This window comes from Tetrao urogallus, assembly GCF_951394365.1.
Source record: "Tetrao urogallus genome assembly, chromosome: 6".
Taxonomy (NCBI): domain Eukaryota; kingdom Metazoa; phylum Chordata; class Aves; order Galliformes; family Phasianidae; genus Tetrao; species Tetrao urogallus.
Window position 1 is genome coordinate 16,065,569 of NC_136819.1, and position 15,282 is coordinate 16,080,850.

Below are 15,282 nucleotides of genomic sequence, written 5' to 3' on the forward strand. Positions count from 1 at the left end.
CCTCGATGCGTCCTTTTTCTCTTAGAAGAAGTCGTTCTGTAGCTGATATGTTCCTTGTCACTTTGCTTATGTGAATCACTTTCCTTTTTTTTAATGATTTTTTCCTTGTATCTGGGAAGGAATCTGTGCAAAGATGGTCTCTGAGTCTGGTAGATGTCTGTGATGTGTGTAGTGCTGTGATGCTGCTCTTGCTCTGGATTTCTCTTGGGTGGATTAAAAGAGAAAGATTTGTGGTTTTTCTAAGGTGCTCCCTCTTCCTCCCGAAACCTTCAGCTGCTCTTGTTCAACAAAACACTCCAAATCTTAATTGCAGGGAGGATTCTAATATGTGTGGTTTTCTAAATGCAAGGTGCAAGTTTGTGTGAGTTTGGAGCAGCCTCCCTCCCTGCTTTCCTCATCCCAGCATCTTAGAGAAGGTGGGGTCGGGGGCACCCATGGGGCTGTGGGCGTGGGGGTCGGCTTTGGGGGGCCACTTTTCCTTATCCCCAGGTGCTTCTGGATACTGTGACCTTACTGGGGCTGGGTTTAGCTGCTTAGACCTGAGGTTGGAGGGTGTCAGGAGGTGGCTATGACCTAGCCCTGCAGGCTGGCACAAATACAAAGACGAATTTCAACTAGGGGGAATTCCAATCCACCAGCAGTGAGCAGAAATCTCCAAGTGTGAATTCCAATATTATGAAGTAGTGGCAAACAGACACACCTCTGCTCGCCCTGGCCAGCTGTCTGCTTCCCTGCTGCAGGTGCCATGTGTCCCCAGGATGAGGATGATGACTGGAGCGTGAAGCTGGCACTTGGTGCATCTTACCCCATGACTTGGCATTGGGTCCTCTGCTGGGCTCTTCTCCCTTATGTCCTGTGTGGTGTCACTTTGTCCCTGCCCAGGCCTTGGCTCTGGTGGCTCCAGGTGCTTAGTGCCCCTCCATAACCATGGTTTTTCATCTTCTTCCTTGGAGGAAAAGAGAAAAGCGTACCAGGAAGTGGTAAGGAAGTGTCCTAAAGCATCATGGGGAAATTCCTACAAAGAAAAATGGAAAAATCCATGAAAATGATAGGGAAATCCTGACAAGGTACAGTCAAATGTCCTGGAGGGCCATGGGGAAATTTCCTGTGAGGCAACGTGGGAATTTTCTGGAGAGCAGTAAGGGGAATTCCTCAAAAGTAGAGGAGCAAATATCCTGAAATATCCTGGGAATCTGTGGGGGAACTTTGTGGATAGCAGTGGTTGATGTTCATGGAAAATAATGGAGGATCTAACCATGAAACATCCTTGAAACCGATGGGGGGATTGCTGGAGTGCAAATTGGAGAGATGCCTGGCAGGCAGAGATCTCCATGAAAGGAAGTGATGCTTCCTTGGCAGCCGAGGGGAAACTTCCTAGAGCACAACAGGTGGATTTGCAGGCGAGCAATGGAGGAACTTCCTCAAAAGGTGAAGAACTGCTGAACACCACCAAGGAAATGCCCCAGGAAGCAAGGGAGGGATTTCCTACAAAGCAGTGGGGAAATTTCCTGGGAAAGGATGGAAGAATCCCTGGGTGGTAGCCCGTGGATTTCCTATGATGCAATAGGGGGATTTCTTAGCAAGGAGAGAGTAATTTTGGAGGGGAGTGAGGGAAGGGGAGACTCACCACCAGGGCTGGCAGCAGTCCCCGGGCTTGATTTCTTTTCGTGCATGAAACCCAGGAACAGCGCTGCCCTCTGGGTCTGGTTCTTCACCCGGCCCTTAGCGTGCGCCCAGGCCCGGAAGAGTTAAAAAGAATTTCAAAGCCCTCTGGACTTTCCAGTCCCGACGCTGCACGATGGGGCCGGGGCCGGAAAGCCCCGCTGGCAGCGTTTCGGGCCGCCCTTCGCCCCGCGCTGCGCAGTGCGGATATCCCCATCGCCTCCCAAGGGCCGCGGCGGACCTGGAGGCGCGGCGCTGAAGCAGGATCCCCGCACCACGCAGCTGCGGACCCGCAGCCTCCCTGCCGCTCCCTCTCACCGGCGACGGTTTCAGTTTCGTTTCCCCACGTGATTTCCAGGAAAGCCTCCGTCGCTCTATAAAAGCCCGGTCCCGGGGTGGCCCCGTCCGGACGCCGCGGAGCCATGGCAGCGTTGGACAGCGAGGGGTAAGCGGCGCGGCTATGTACCCGCCGGCCGGCCGCGCGGCCCCGGAGCTGACCGTGCCGCCCCGCAGGGACGCCCAGAAGCTGCGCTTCGGGCCCTGGCTGCTGAACGCCGTCAGCAGCGGGCTGTACCACGGCCTCTGCTGGATCGACCCGGACCGCCGAATCTTCCGCATCCCCTGGAAGCACAACGCCAGGAAGGATGTCACCAGCAGCGACGTGGAGATCTTCAAGGTGGGGGACTTAGCGATGGGCCGACCTCAGGGTGCTTGGGGTATCGCCAGCAGTAACGTGGGGGGTGTTGAGTTCGGCACCTCCAGCAGCCCAGCGGTCTGTCTCTGGGGTGGGCAGCGGTGACCCAAGGGTGGGTGAGATTAGGGGGGGGTCAACGGCAGCAACCCCAGGTCTGCAAGCTGGTTGGTAATGGGATGAGCAACAGCGGTGATTCCGAGGTCTTTGAAGTGGCACAAAGATGGGTGGATGAGGCGCTGGCACAGGCTGCCCAGGGTGGTGGTGAGGTCACTGGCCCTGTGACTAAGAACTGTTTGGATGTGGCAGTGAGGGATGTGGTCAGTGCGCATGGTGAGGATGGGTTGGTGGGCAGGCGTGGTGATCTTAGTGGTCCTTTCCCACCTTAATGGTTCTAATCCTGTGGTCTTCAAGGTGTATGGGAATGAGGTGGTCACCAGTGGTGGTGGCAAGGTCTTTGAAGTAGGATAGGTGTGACTGGAGGACTGTAGTCTTCAAGGCAGGTGAGAATGGCAGTGCCCAATGCTGGATGTTCCTGCTTGTACAAGGGCCGGGCCAGATGGATGCAGAGGGCCCTGTCACCTCGACCATCCTGCCACTCTGCAACTCCATTGGAGGGTGACTAGCAGTGACCCCAGGGTCTTCAAGGGGGTGGGACCAGGGATGACCAGCAATGACCTCAAGGCCTTCAGTACTGATGAAATGGGATAATCAGGGTCCGCATTTCGGGGGTCCCTGTGCTCACCTCTGCATGCCCACCAGGCCTGGGCGAAGGCCAGTGGAAGGTACGAGGGGAATGCTGAGGATCCAGCCAAATGGAAGACCAACTTCCGCTGCGCCCTGAGGAGCACCCACATGTTCACACTGCTGGAAGACCGCTCCAAGTGCAACAATGACCCGCACAAGGTCTATGCAGTTGCCTCAGGTGAGCCCAGGCTTGGAGGAAGCAACAAAATGGGGGCTGAGCTTGGGGCACCCCGCTCACCCTGCTCTCCTTCCAGCCATCCCCAATGACAGAGGTTCTGGGGGCCCTGTGTCAGATGCTCCTCTGCAGCAGCCCCAGCCGCAGGTAATGGGATGGGCACAGCAGAAGGGGAGGGGGCCTGGTGCTGCTACTGGAGCATTGCAGCCCTCATCCTTGGCCTGGGCCCACAGCACCAGTGCTTCAGGCCTGTCTTGCTTTCCTCTGCAGCAGTTGCTCAACCACCATGATTTGGCCTCGGAAAACACTCCCACAGGTAGGTCCCAGTCCCCTGTTTGTGTGTGGGGGCACCTCAGGCTCAGCCTGGCGGTGGGATCGTGGTGGATTTGTCCCAGGACCGAGCCACTCAGGGGGTTGGGTTTGGGGTCGCTGATGGCTGCTGACCCCCCTGCTGTGCCCCACAGACAGTGCTGAAGGTGCTGCTGCACCAGCCCTGATGCAGGAGGATTTGGACATGCTGCAGTCCATACTGCAGCACTGCAACATCTCTGCCCTTGGCTCCCAGACAGCCCTCTGGGCACACACAGGTGAGACCAGGCCCACTTGTTTTGGGGGGGATGCAGAGTGAGGCAAACCCCCACCCACCTACAATGCCTCTGTAGGGGATGCCTTGCCAGAGGATGCTGTGCTGCTTTCTGGCCCAGGTGGCTGCCTCCCTGTGCCACTGTTCCAAGATTGGAGGCACCTGGAGGAGCAGGGCACCTGCAGCCCCTCAGAGTCCCTGCTGCTGGCGGACCAGCCCCTCGCAGATGGGGGCTGTGGGCAGGATGGGGCCGGGGGCCTCTCTGTGAGTGAGGAATGTGCCATCCCTGCACCATCCCCGGGTGAGCAGCTACTCTTCCAACCTGCCAACCCTGCGCCTCCACCACTGGCAGGTGACACAGGTGAGGGCTCCTCTATGGGGACACAGCTAAGGGTCCGTCTGTGGGGACGAGGGATTTTTGGGGCCGCCACCACTGACAGCTGCTTCGTGCAGGAGAGCTGCCCCCCATCCTGGACATCACTATCTACTACCGAGGAAAGGTGGTCTACCAGGAGCAGGTGGTTGACAGCCGGTGGGTGCTGGCCTACCAGCCCCTGGACCCCGCAGTGGCTGAGCAGCGGCTGGTGCTGTTCCCCAGCCCCCAGAGCCTGGTCGACCCCAGGCAGCGGCACTACACTGAGGACTTGCTGGGGGTGGCGGGGCTGCGGCTGGAGCAGCGTGCCGGCCAGCTCCTGGCCACTCGCCTGAAGAAGTGCAAGGTCTTCTGGGCCTTGTCACAGCAGCTTGAGGGAGGGGAACCCCCTCTCAACCTGCTCCACCGGGACCAGGAGACGACCATCTTTGATTTCAGTGTGTTTTGCACAGGTGAGTAGGGCCCCTTCCCATCCCGGTTTGGGGTTGAGGTGGTGGGGAGCACCCAACCAGAGTATCCACTGCCCTCGCTGTGGCCTGCCCTAAGCCCAAGCCCTGCCTCTCCTTGCAGAGCTCCGGGACTTCCGTGACAGCCGCAGGGAGCGCTCCCCTGACTTCACCATCTTCCTCTGCTTTGGGCAGTGCTTCTCCAGCACGAAGCCCAAGGAATCCAAGCTCATCCTGGTGAAGGTGAGTGGCCCTGAGGTGGCCTCAGAGGCAGAGGGAGATGGGTACTGTGGACTGGGACTCTCAGGACCGGGGCAGATGGATTGTCCTGTGCACCCCCTTCTTTTTCTCATGGAGGGATGGGGCTGCATGGAGAAGCAACAGCCCCGAGCCCCATCCACAGCTGTGCCCATCTGTTGTTGCAGCTGGTGCCCAAGTTCTGCGAGTACTGGTATGAGCAGGTGCAGCGGGAAGGAGCCTCCTCCCTCAACAGTGGCAATGTCAGCCTGCAGCTCTCTGACTCCTTCAACCTCTTCGAGCTTATCGAGCAATACCACATGCAGACAGATTGACGCTCCTTTCGTGTGTTCCTCCCCCAGCCTCTGCTGTCTTGCAAAGGTCAGCATTGGGCTGGTTTCACCGTTACAGAGGAGAAAAGAGCAGCATTTGCATCCACTCCCGGGCACATCTTGCTACCCTGCTCTGGCTATGAGTGCTGACTGAGGGTCAACACACTACGGGAGCAGCCAGCAGTAGAGCCAGCCCAGCACCTCTCCACTCCTCCAAAAGCTCTGCAAAAAGCTTGGTGGTTGGGAAAGCCTTTTCTCTGACTGCGCAGCACTTCAACCCCCTGGCACCAGCATGGTGTACAGTGGGGGTCCTTCCTTCCTCCTTTGCCCCCAGGACAGTTCCTGTGGACCTTGAGCTGGCATGTCGCTTTTTCCAGCAGCTATCTGGAGTTTTTGGGGATTGTGGTTCTTTACAGATTTACTCTTCTGAAGTTTTGTAAGTTTAAATGTATGTCTATATAAAGGTGCTTCCCACTCACTGGTGTTGCATAGCATCCTAAATGTATCCTTTATGCATCGCAAGTCAGCACATTCATCTATGCATTTATTGCCCTGCAGTAAGGATGTAAGTAGTACTTGTAAGCTCAGTGTGCTGAGGAGAGCTTGACTTCAGCTTAAAAACAATTCTTTTGTCTTCCATTCGAGCTTTCCTCCCCCCAGGCTTGCAGTCACTCACTGGTGATGTTCTGAAAGAGACAAAGTGCTTGTATGACAGAGGCCATCCAGGTGATGATCTACAGTGTGGGGCTGCCTGAGGAGGATGGCATAAGAGTGTGGCAGAAGGGCAGAAGCAAGGGCAGGGGACAGCCTACCTGCCGGGTGACGTGGATGCTGCTGGGCCCAAAGGTAGTGGTGCCGTAGCTGGTCACATAGTAGTGGACAGGGGGCTGTGCTGGGGGTGCTTCTGGCTGCCCAGGCACTGTGTGGACAAAGAAAGGGACCGTCAGCTTTTAAGCAACTCAGCTCCAGTATACCCAGCAGTTGAGCTGTTATTCCCCTAAGAATAAGCAGGAAGCCCTGCTGCTGCCAGGACAGCCAATGTTAACCATTTTGGCCCATGGAGAGGAACTGCTTGCCGTACCTGTTTCCAGAAGGGGAGCCAGTATTTTCCACTGGACACAAACTCCTCACCAGTTAGAGACACTAGATATGCCCCTTCATCTCTGTGCAGCCCATTTAATTCCCCACTAGTGGTCAGATTGTTCTGGGGCTCTGCCTTCCCATGTAGCCCAAGACAGGACACCACCATCACCCACCTCCTTCCGACTAGAGCTCTGCTCCACCACCACCAGCCTCACCTTTGGGTAAGAGCAGCTCTACACCAAACCGATGCCCACATGTTCCACAGGTTTTAACATCTTCCTTTGTCCTGTGAAGGAAAAAGCCCCAGTTGACATTGCAACAGCACCCATCAGGTTCCAGCCCTCTGTGCTGAGCAAGCACATACGTACATGGGGGTTTTGCCATCCATATCTGGCCAGATGAGCTCTGCGGGACAGCCGGCCGTGCGACAAGGGGTCTTCACACATACGTGCAGCCCTGGCCACTCTTCAGAGAGCTTCTGGATGATAAACACACCCGCCACGAGGAAGTCCCAAGCAAGCTGGAATGCTTCCAGTCAAAAGGAGAGAGGAATGGTTACCCACAGCAGCAATATTGGGGCCTGGGAGCCACACAACTTGCTTCCAGCCTTATTGTGGCCAACCACCACCAGATCAGGTGTACCACCACAGTTTGTCATCTTAACCAAACCATGGCAGCCTTCAAGGTCAACTTAAAGAGGCATCAAGAAAATTACTTCCCTCAGACGGCCCTTTGCCTATTCCTTGGTGCTCCCCACCTGTTGCTCCTTCTGGCTTCCTGCATCTCAGCTCCAGGTAGCTGTATGCCCGCTGGTTGTTCTCTTTAATCAGCAGAGGTTTGCCATTGCATATGAGCAGGCAGGTTGCCTTGGCCACCCAATGTGTGGAGTAGAAGGAGCAAGCTTTCACAAGGAACCTGCGAAGAGATTGCCTGTGGCTTTAACCACCCTCCTCCCCATTTATATCCCACAGTGGGAGAAAATGTGGCAATGGGATGACCTGAAAAATATGAAACCAGTTTCAGTCAAAATAGAGCTAGAAGCTGAATGAGGACCATGGCTCAAGCAGCAGGAGCAGCCTGTTAAGGCAAGAGCTGCTTCCAGGTTTGGATGTTTGATAAAGCCCCAGATACGAGTCAAGAACCCTACAATGACAGGAGGTCTTCCAGAAACTGGAAGAGTCCCAGCGGTAAGTGGTCCAGTCCCAGAGGAAAGCAGGCCTTTCTCCACACTCTGTTCTAGTGGGACTGTGAGACCTGGAGGCATTCAAGGCCAGACTGGATGGCACCCTGGGCAACCTGATCTAGTGGGTGGCAATACTGCCCATGACAAGAGGTTGGAACTGGGTGGGCTTTAAGGTCCCCTCCTACCCAATCCATTCCGTGATTCTATAATGCTTGGATTGGCACATACTAGCTCTACGGCCTGCAAAAACCCACCCCAGATGGCAGGTGAAACAGAAGGATCATTATCCTCGCTTGCATCTGGATGAGGAACATCACAGTGATTCATGCAGGGCTCCACAAGTCCAGGACAGGGCTAAGACTGTACCCTGATCTCCTGAGTCCTAGCTTCACGCTGTGGCTGTTATGTTCTCAACAGCTGAGGGCTTGCTGATGATCATACCTGCTCTGCACCCAACCAACCCCAGTAAGTGGCCTGCCAACGGCTTCATCAGGGGGCTGGACAACACTGCGCACCTGTGGAAGAAGCCCTCAGGTATCTCAGGTGAGAAGTAGGTACGGATGTGGAGGTCCTCATGGTGATCTCCTCCCCACACCTCAGCAACCTCTTCAGTCTGGTTTAGGTAGGTTGGGAACAAGTACCAGGACTCACTTTGGTCCTGTGTTGTCTCCCATGTCTTCCCGGGCACAAACTCACTGGCCTGAGGATTGAGTGCTTTGGCTTGCCTCACCTCCAGGCAGAGCTCGAAGTGCTCCAGGAGGCTGAAGAGCTTCCCTTTCCCCCTGCGGGTCTTGTCCCCCATGATCTCCTCAAAGATGTCCTGCATCCCTTCCGAAAAGAGCTGGTACTTCACCAAAGCACGCACTGCCTGGTGGCACAGCATTGCCTTTGACTTGAAGGCCCACACCCAGTTGGACCTGTCCCTGATGGTGGCATGTTCCGCAATCAGCGCGTCCACAGAGATGCTCTCCAGCTGCTGGACCAGGCGGTCCCTCACAAGGAGCTGGGCAGGAGGAGAGAGAAATGAGAGGCGTGATGAGAGGAGCATGGCAAAGCTTGGGCCTTGCAGGGTCCTATTCCCCATGCTCACCTTGAACGTAGTTATTAGGAAGGTGGGCTGCAGAAAGACAGTGCTTTCCAGGTGCTTGATTTCTTCGTACCACACGAGAAGGCCAATGCGGTGGAGGTAGCGCAGGATATCCTGAAGGAGCTCTCTGTCCAGGTTGGCCAGGTGCTCTCGCTGGGAGAGTTCGCTGAGCAGGTACTGGAGGTCCATCATGCCTAGAGGGAGATGTAGGTGCTCAGCATGCCCATCGTGGAGTGCAGCAGCCAAGCCAGCAGTCAAAGGCTGCTGTACAGGGCCAACACGCATCAGCAGGGCCCAATGTCACACTGTCCCTAGGTAGCAGTTGAGATCAGAGATATGCATTAAATAGAATTTGCAAGACATAGGTTTGGAAGCCAAATAGAAACATTAAAGCTGTCCGTCTCCTTCCTGCAAGATACCATGAATTTAAAGTGTTTATACAGGGCAAAGGGGAGAAAGAACAACATTACAGACTACACTGCCAGCTGAAAGCTCCTCCATCCACAGGTTGACAGATGCTGGCAGAGCCTTTGTGTGAAGAAGAACTTGCCCTTTTTCCTTGCTTTTCCCTAGGCCTTGGAGTCAGATGCTTGCAATACATTAGATAATAGGAATTCCTTCCTTGTTTGAGGATTCAGAGCACTGGAAGAGGCTAACCATAGAAGCTGCAGATGTCCCATCCCTTGGAAGTGTTCACAGCCAGGTTGATCGGGCCTGTTGAAAGTGTCTTTGTCTACGGCAGGGGGTTGGAACTATGTGCTCTTTGAGGTCCCTTCCAACCCAAACCTGCATCAGATGAAGCCAGGCAATGACAATGATTGCTTCTGCAAGATCTCCAGCAGCAATGCCACCACCGCACACAGAAGGACTTCAGAGGGCCTGTCCCTCTCAGAAAAGCAGTAAGGTGAGGGATGAGGAAGCACTCACCATGGTCTGCCATCTCCTCACTCTGGGTGATGTCCACAATGGCAGCTTCTACCTCCCGGTAGACGGGCGGCAGCACACGGACAACCTCAGGGAATAGCTCCTCATTCTTCACATGAGCCAGAATTGTGGCTTCAAGCTTTTTGATGTCACGGTGATCTGTGCAGTTGACGGCAACCAGATCTAAGATCTGAAAGAGAGAAAGCACGTCTGCCAAAAGCAAAGCCAGCAGCTACCACTGTGGTAGTAGCCAGTGAGGTGACAGGCGGATTTCATGCTTCAGAGGCCACCAAGGAGGTGGAGCAAGGTGCTTGCCAGTAGGCATTCAGCAAAATGCTGGATACCCAGCTGAGGAAAGCCAAGCAGCTATCTGTTTGCTCAGTGAGGCTGGGTATCTTTGGACAGTTGCCACAGTATATAGACAGCATGCTGAGCAATCACCTGGCTCAGCTTCAGTAAGAGTAGGCTTCAGACACATCCCGGAATCCCTTCCAACCTAGCCTCCCTTGTCGGTCTACAAGGACAGGACAGTCTGTATAGCCAGGTACAGCATCCCTTCCATGTAAAGGGCACCTCCATCAGCTTTACCATGAGGGCAGTGAGGCCACAGCGCAGGCTGCCCAGAGCAGCTGTGGATGCCCCATCCCTGGAGCTGCTCAAGGCCAGGATGAATGGGGCCATGGGCAGCCTGAGCTGGTGAGTGGCAGCCCAGCCCATGGGAGGAGGTTGGACCTGAATGGACTTTTAAGGTCTTCTACTACCCAGTCCATTCTGTAATCCTATGATTATAGCTCTGTCTCTGTATTGCAGTGGTCCCAGAAAACCATCCACCCGCACCATGGTGTTTGAAAAGTAAATTTCTTTCTCCTATTTCTCCCCTACTGAAGGAGTAATGAACTAGGCTGATAAAAATCAGGTGGATATGTCTTCATGCAACATGTAGTTGCCTCACTTCTCCCCAGGCCCTTCCTACAAGCCATGAGCAGAGACATCCATCAGAGAGCAGCGGAAAGGAACCAGCAGGTCACAAACAGCAGTTACAGCAGTATGCAATGTTGCCACCTCCATCCCAACCCCATGGAGCTGCTGCAGTAACTAGGTGCCTGATTTGTCAGCAAAGGGTAACCATCCCCACTAGTACGCTGTGTGAGCTAAAGGCAGACCATGAAGTGCCACCTCTTCATCAATTACCCTGCTAAACCTGCAAGCCCAAATCCTGCAAGCTTGCCTAGTTCCCCTTCCAGCTGCAGTAAATCCACAATAATCTCAACCCTACAGTTAATGTGCAACTCTCCATCTCCTTCAGCCTCTCCCACTGGTCCACATAAACCTCAGGTTCCTCACTGTCCTCCAGATTGTTGATGAAGTGAGTGAGGTTGCTCTTCCTCTCCGCCAGCATGGCTGCAATCTTGGCCATGATGTTGGACCTCTTCTCCTCCACCTCTTGCTTCTGACAGCAGTCCACGTGGGTTCCCACAGGAAGCACCACAGAGTTTGGGACTCGCATGAACAGGTTGTTGATCCAGAAGCCAACAAGGTCCTTGAAAGCATCATCATTAGTCTGGTACCTGGAGAGGAAGAGAAAGAAAATTCCAGGTTCACATCTAATGCTTTTCCTGAAATGTAGGCTTAACCATGCACCCTGTGCTGTCCCAGAGACTAGCTGAAAAAGAACTCACATGTCCTAAGTTGTCATGGACCATACCCAAGGCCATCCTTAAGTTGCCCATCCTTAGTCTAAGCCACTTAAAGCTGGGGGCTGTAGCAGATTCCTCCCATGTCGTGGATGGGAGCAGGATTTCTCCATACCAAAAAGCCCAATTCTGATCCTCTTTCAATTTTCAGGGAGCACCAGAAGCCATGTAGAGGCATTGAGAATGCAGAAAGCAAAGATGACAACCATATAAATTAACTTGTCACAAATTAAGATACATCTAGTGACTCAAAAGGGAGGAATTTTGTAAGGTGGCTTAATAAAATGCGTGGTCTACCAAAAGAAGGAGACAGAGAGCTAGTTAAAGCTTTTGAGAGAAGAGCACTTATCTAGGTGCAATGGATATGGCATCAGCAGTGGAAAATGAAGGGGAAAGGTTACCCAATTCAAATTTCCTTCTCCCATTCTCCCCTGAATTCAGCACTTACATGTGGAGGTTGATGACAAGGATGACGAGTGCCTGTGGCGTGATGAACACGTGGTGCGTCATGTAATACTCCAGCTGGCCAGCAAAGTCCCAGAAGAGAAAGGTGAAGTCTTCAATCCGGAACTCACTGATTTCTATGCCAACTGTTCGCTCTTCCTTGGGCACCAGTTTGGCTTGCCTCTGCTTCAGGCTTCTGCAGATGGTAGATTTCCCAGCCAGCGAGGCACCCAGGAACATGGTCTTGATCCTCTTGTCCTCCTGCCCTGAACCGTGTTGAAGCTGGCTGAAATAATTCAGGATCTGCTGGATGCCACCAGCACAGACCTCACTGGGTGGCTCCCTGAGCGGGTTCCCGTTGGCCTTGAACATTTTCAGGGATTGTCCCTGGAAGAGCTCCCTGGGGAGCTGGCGAAGGGCATTGTTCTGCACATGGAGCTCCTGTAGGTTCGCCAGCTGCAGGACAGGCTGGGGGAAGGTTCGGAACAGGTTGTTGGAGATGTTGAGGTACTGGAGGCTGTCTCGACAAGCTGCCAGGTCCCTGGGAAGAGCACCAAGGCGGTTGTTGTTGAGCCGCAAGTGTTTAAGCCTGGGGAGATGGCAGAAGATGCCCTCTGGGATGACTCGGATCTGGTTCTGATTCAGTTCAAGCTTCTCTAAATAGACCAGGCTCTGGATTTCATTGGGAAAGTCCACAATCTCGTTCTTGGATACGATGAGCTTCTTCAGGTTGCCAAGTTTGGAAATGCCGGTGATGCTCCTGAGTTTGTTCCTGTCGAGGTCAAGGCTTTCCAGAGCAGGGTTACTGAGGACTGCTGGAGGCAGCACCCGCAGCCTTTGGGTAGAGAGGGTCACCTCCCGCAAACAGTCCTGCTCCTGAACTGGCATGTGGGACAGAAAGGGTAGGTAAGGACCGGTTGGAAGAGACACTTTCACTCCTATGGCTCCGGGTCATCCGGTCCCTTGAGACCTTGAGCTTGGCAAAACTTTGAGACAGAAAAGCAGAAGTAAAACACAAGAGCTGTCTGCACAGCATGACCGCAGCAAGAGGATCTTGTCTGGGCCTGAAAGCACACACAATGGTAGAAGAAATGGTGCCCGCCAGACTTTGACCAGAAACCCAAGAGCCACAGTAATAGCTTTGCTCTCACTACGAGAACATCAGCAGCGTTCATCTGTCCTAATCTCAGCTGTGGGCCAGCAGGATGGAGCTATTTTCCAAATAACTCACCCTCCCACTGCCGCTCAGCCCCAGATCCAGCCTGCAGCTGGGTGATGTGCTGAGGCCAGGGATAGTGAACACACTTCCTCTCTCACATCCTCACCCTCCAGATGGGTGCTGCAATTCCTCTCGTTGCTGCTGCTGCCCAGCCTGACGCTGGGGAATAATGCAGGGACAGTGAGAGTTTTCCAGAGAACAGGCGAAGGGAGCTGCAGATGGGCTACAGGCAGCCCCAGAAGGGGATAATTAGAGTAAAAGATGTTGCACGTGGGAAGAGAGTTAGGGCTAGGCGATGAGGATGTCAAAACACCAGAACAAAACACAATTGAACTCGCTTTCCTCTCCCTTGTTTCACTTCCTTGCTAGACAATGCCGACACAGAACTCCCTTGTGCAAGATGCCCTGCTCAGGAGTGACTCTCCAGCTTTCATCACTACCAGCTAAACCTAGACTGAACACCCAGCCCAACTGGAAAGCAAGCTATGACCCTCTTCCAAGTACCTCTCCTCCGTTTCCTGTAGAAAGATAAGCCCTAGAATCCCCACCACCACCTGACTCAGGCCCTGTGGGCAGCACAAAGCTCTGGGCAGCTACTCACAGGCTCTGGGCTGGGCCATGGCTCTGTAGTGTGGCACCCACTGGATCCTCCCTTTGCTCAGGCTGGATCCTCCCTTTGCTCAGCCTCTCCCTTTCGTTTCCTCCTCTTGCCTGGCTCCCCTCCTCCCTGTGCTCTGCCTGGCAATACCACCCTCTCTTTCTCCATCCGTCCCCAGGGCAGCTCCTAATAACGCAAGCACCCCTGGGCAGAAACCAAGCCCTCGTTCACCATGCTCAAGTAGCAAGAGGAAGGGATCCCAGTCTCCTATTACTAAGTGCCTGGAATTTCGAGGACTTGGGAGCCGACCACTTCTCAGGCCCTCCACTATTTGCATTCTCTTTTCAGACAGAAAAACAGCAAAACTGCATAGCAACTTAATTGTTTCAATAGTACTGCATAAAAACTCAGAGAGCTTATTCTTACAAAGATCTCCTCTCCCAAAGTCACTCTAGAAGTCATCTACGTGACGAAGATCACGTGGGAGCAGGTCTCAAGTCAACCTCCATTGGTGGTGTTGACAAGCAGGGGAAGGACAGCAACAGGTTACATTGCTACCCAACTGTGGCATGCATTCAATAGACAGAACTTCTTCCACTAAGTAGGTGGAAGCACCCAATCCAAGGAAGGCAGAAAACAAAAAGAATGCCAATAGAACACGAGAAAAATAATTTGTGCAACATGTTGGAAAAGGCATTTTTAGGTGTGTTTCTCAGCATAAGCCAGCCCCTGAGTGGGGCAATTTCATGAGTTTATTTTCAACAGTAGATAGAATGAAAGACTCAGTATTCTTCCTCACATAACTTAAGGGTAAGCATTTGCAGTATGGGTTTTTCAGTGCTCTCCTAGGCCATGGAGGTGCAGATGTCATTAAAACATAACAGCACTAACAATATATACACTGCTGATATATCTTTGTGCCAGGGTGCAATCTTTACTGCTAATTCAAGGCTACGACCCACCAAACATTTAATGCAGAAAATCAGACTGAGGAGAAACCCGAGTGTTTGTTATGGTCTCTCTCACCAAGAGCATAGTTGCTTCCATTATTTAATTAAACCTTATTTTTCACACTAGCTGCCCTTCTCTGTGTATGTGGGTTACTCCAGAGTCATTCCTACGACAACCCAAAAGCATTTCATTTTCAATTTAAGTATATTCACAATGTAGATCAAGCTCTCCTCTTGTATCAACAATGCCACAAAGGTTTCTGAACTTTATTTTGTCAAGAATTCTATAAGCAGCATTTCTATTTACAATCCCATACCTACCCGTTAGGTATATATTGGAGAAAAAGTTTAGCTTTAAAACTAAGACTTCTCTACCAGACAAATTCTCTTGAGGTACTAAGGAGAATAGTATGCCAAAAAAGAGGATTCATTCCAAAATTTTCAAAGGAACCCAGAACTTACTAATTCTTTGTTCATATTCTATTTATACTTTCATCTGAAGAACAGAGCAGGAAAAACTACCCCAAAATGCTCTGGGCTTGTCAACAGCACATCTTAGGATGCTGAAACGTGGCAGTGAGGTGTTTTGCTAGGCCAGATTGGGGATAAAAACAAAAAGCCCAAACCCAGCACAGTCAAAATTATACTATGCAAGTATGCAGATAGAAACCTCTCAGAAACCTCATGATAGAGGTCAGAAGATCAGAGCTCACAGAAAAGTCAGGCATGTCAGCAACAGATGAGGGGCCTCGCTATTTTTTTGTGAGTTAATCCCATGCTCATCAGGAAAAATACAGGTTGAAAAAGTGCTTGATAAAACAATCATCCCAGAGAGCCTGTTTTCTCTGTAAGAC

At 52.8% G+C, this 15,282-nt stretch overlaps 2 protein-coding genes across 2 annotated transcripts; one reads left to right on the top strand and one right to left on the bottom strand.

Annotated features, from left to right (window-relative positions):
- Positions 1-2,084: 2,084 nt before the first annotated feature.
- IRF7 (interferon regulatory factor 7) lies at positions 2,085-5,249 on the top strand (the record flags this gene model as incomplete). Its single annotated transcript, XM_079537837.1, has 10 exons — positions 2,085-2,107; positions 2,176-2,338; positions 3,116-3,278; positions 3,355-3,422; positions 3,546-3,591; positions 3,740-3,862; positions 3,938-4,219; positions 4,312-4,683; positions 4,802-4,920; positions 5,103-5,249. 10 exons carry the CDS (start codon positions 2,085-2,087, stop codon positions 5,247-5,249), a joined length of 1,506 nt encoding a protein of 501 aa, XP_079393963.1.
- Positions 5,250-5,914: 665 nt separating this feature from the next.
- On the bottom strand, positions 5,915-14,049 carry LOC306947951 (malignant fibrous histiocytoma-amplified sequence 1 homolog; the record flags this gene model as incomplete). Its single annotated transcript, XM_079537413.1, is given in 13 exon segments — positions 5,915-5,932; positions 6,059-6,165; positions 6,545-6,615; positions 6,698-6,857; positions 7,087-7,244; positions 8,028-8,515; positions 8,603-8,793; positions 9,527-9,713; positions 10,800-11,091; positions 11,666-12,542; positions 13,482-13,560; positions 13,564-13,664; positions 14,037-14,049. Coding segments are annotated over 13 exon segments (2,742 nt in total).
- Between the last annotated feature and the right edge of the window lie 1,233 nt (positions 14,050-15,282).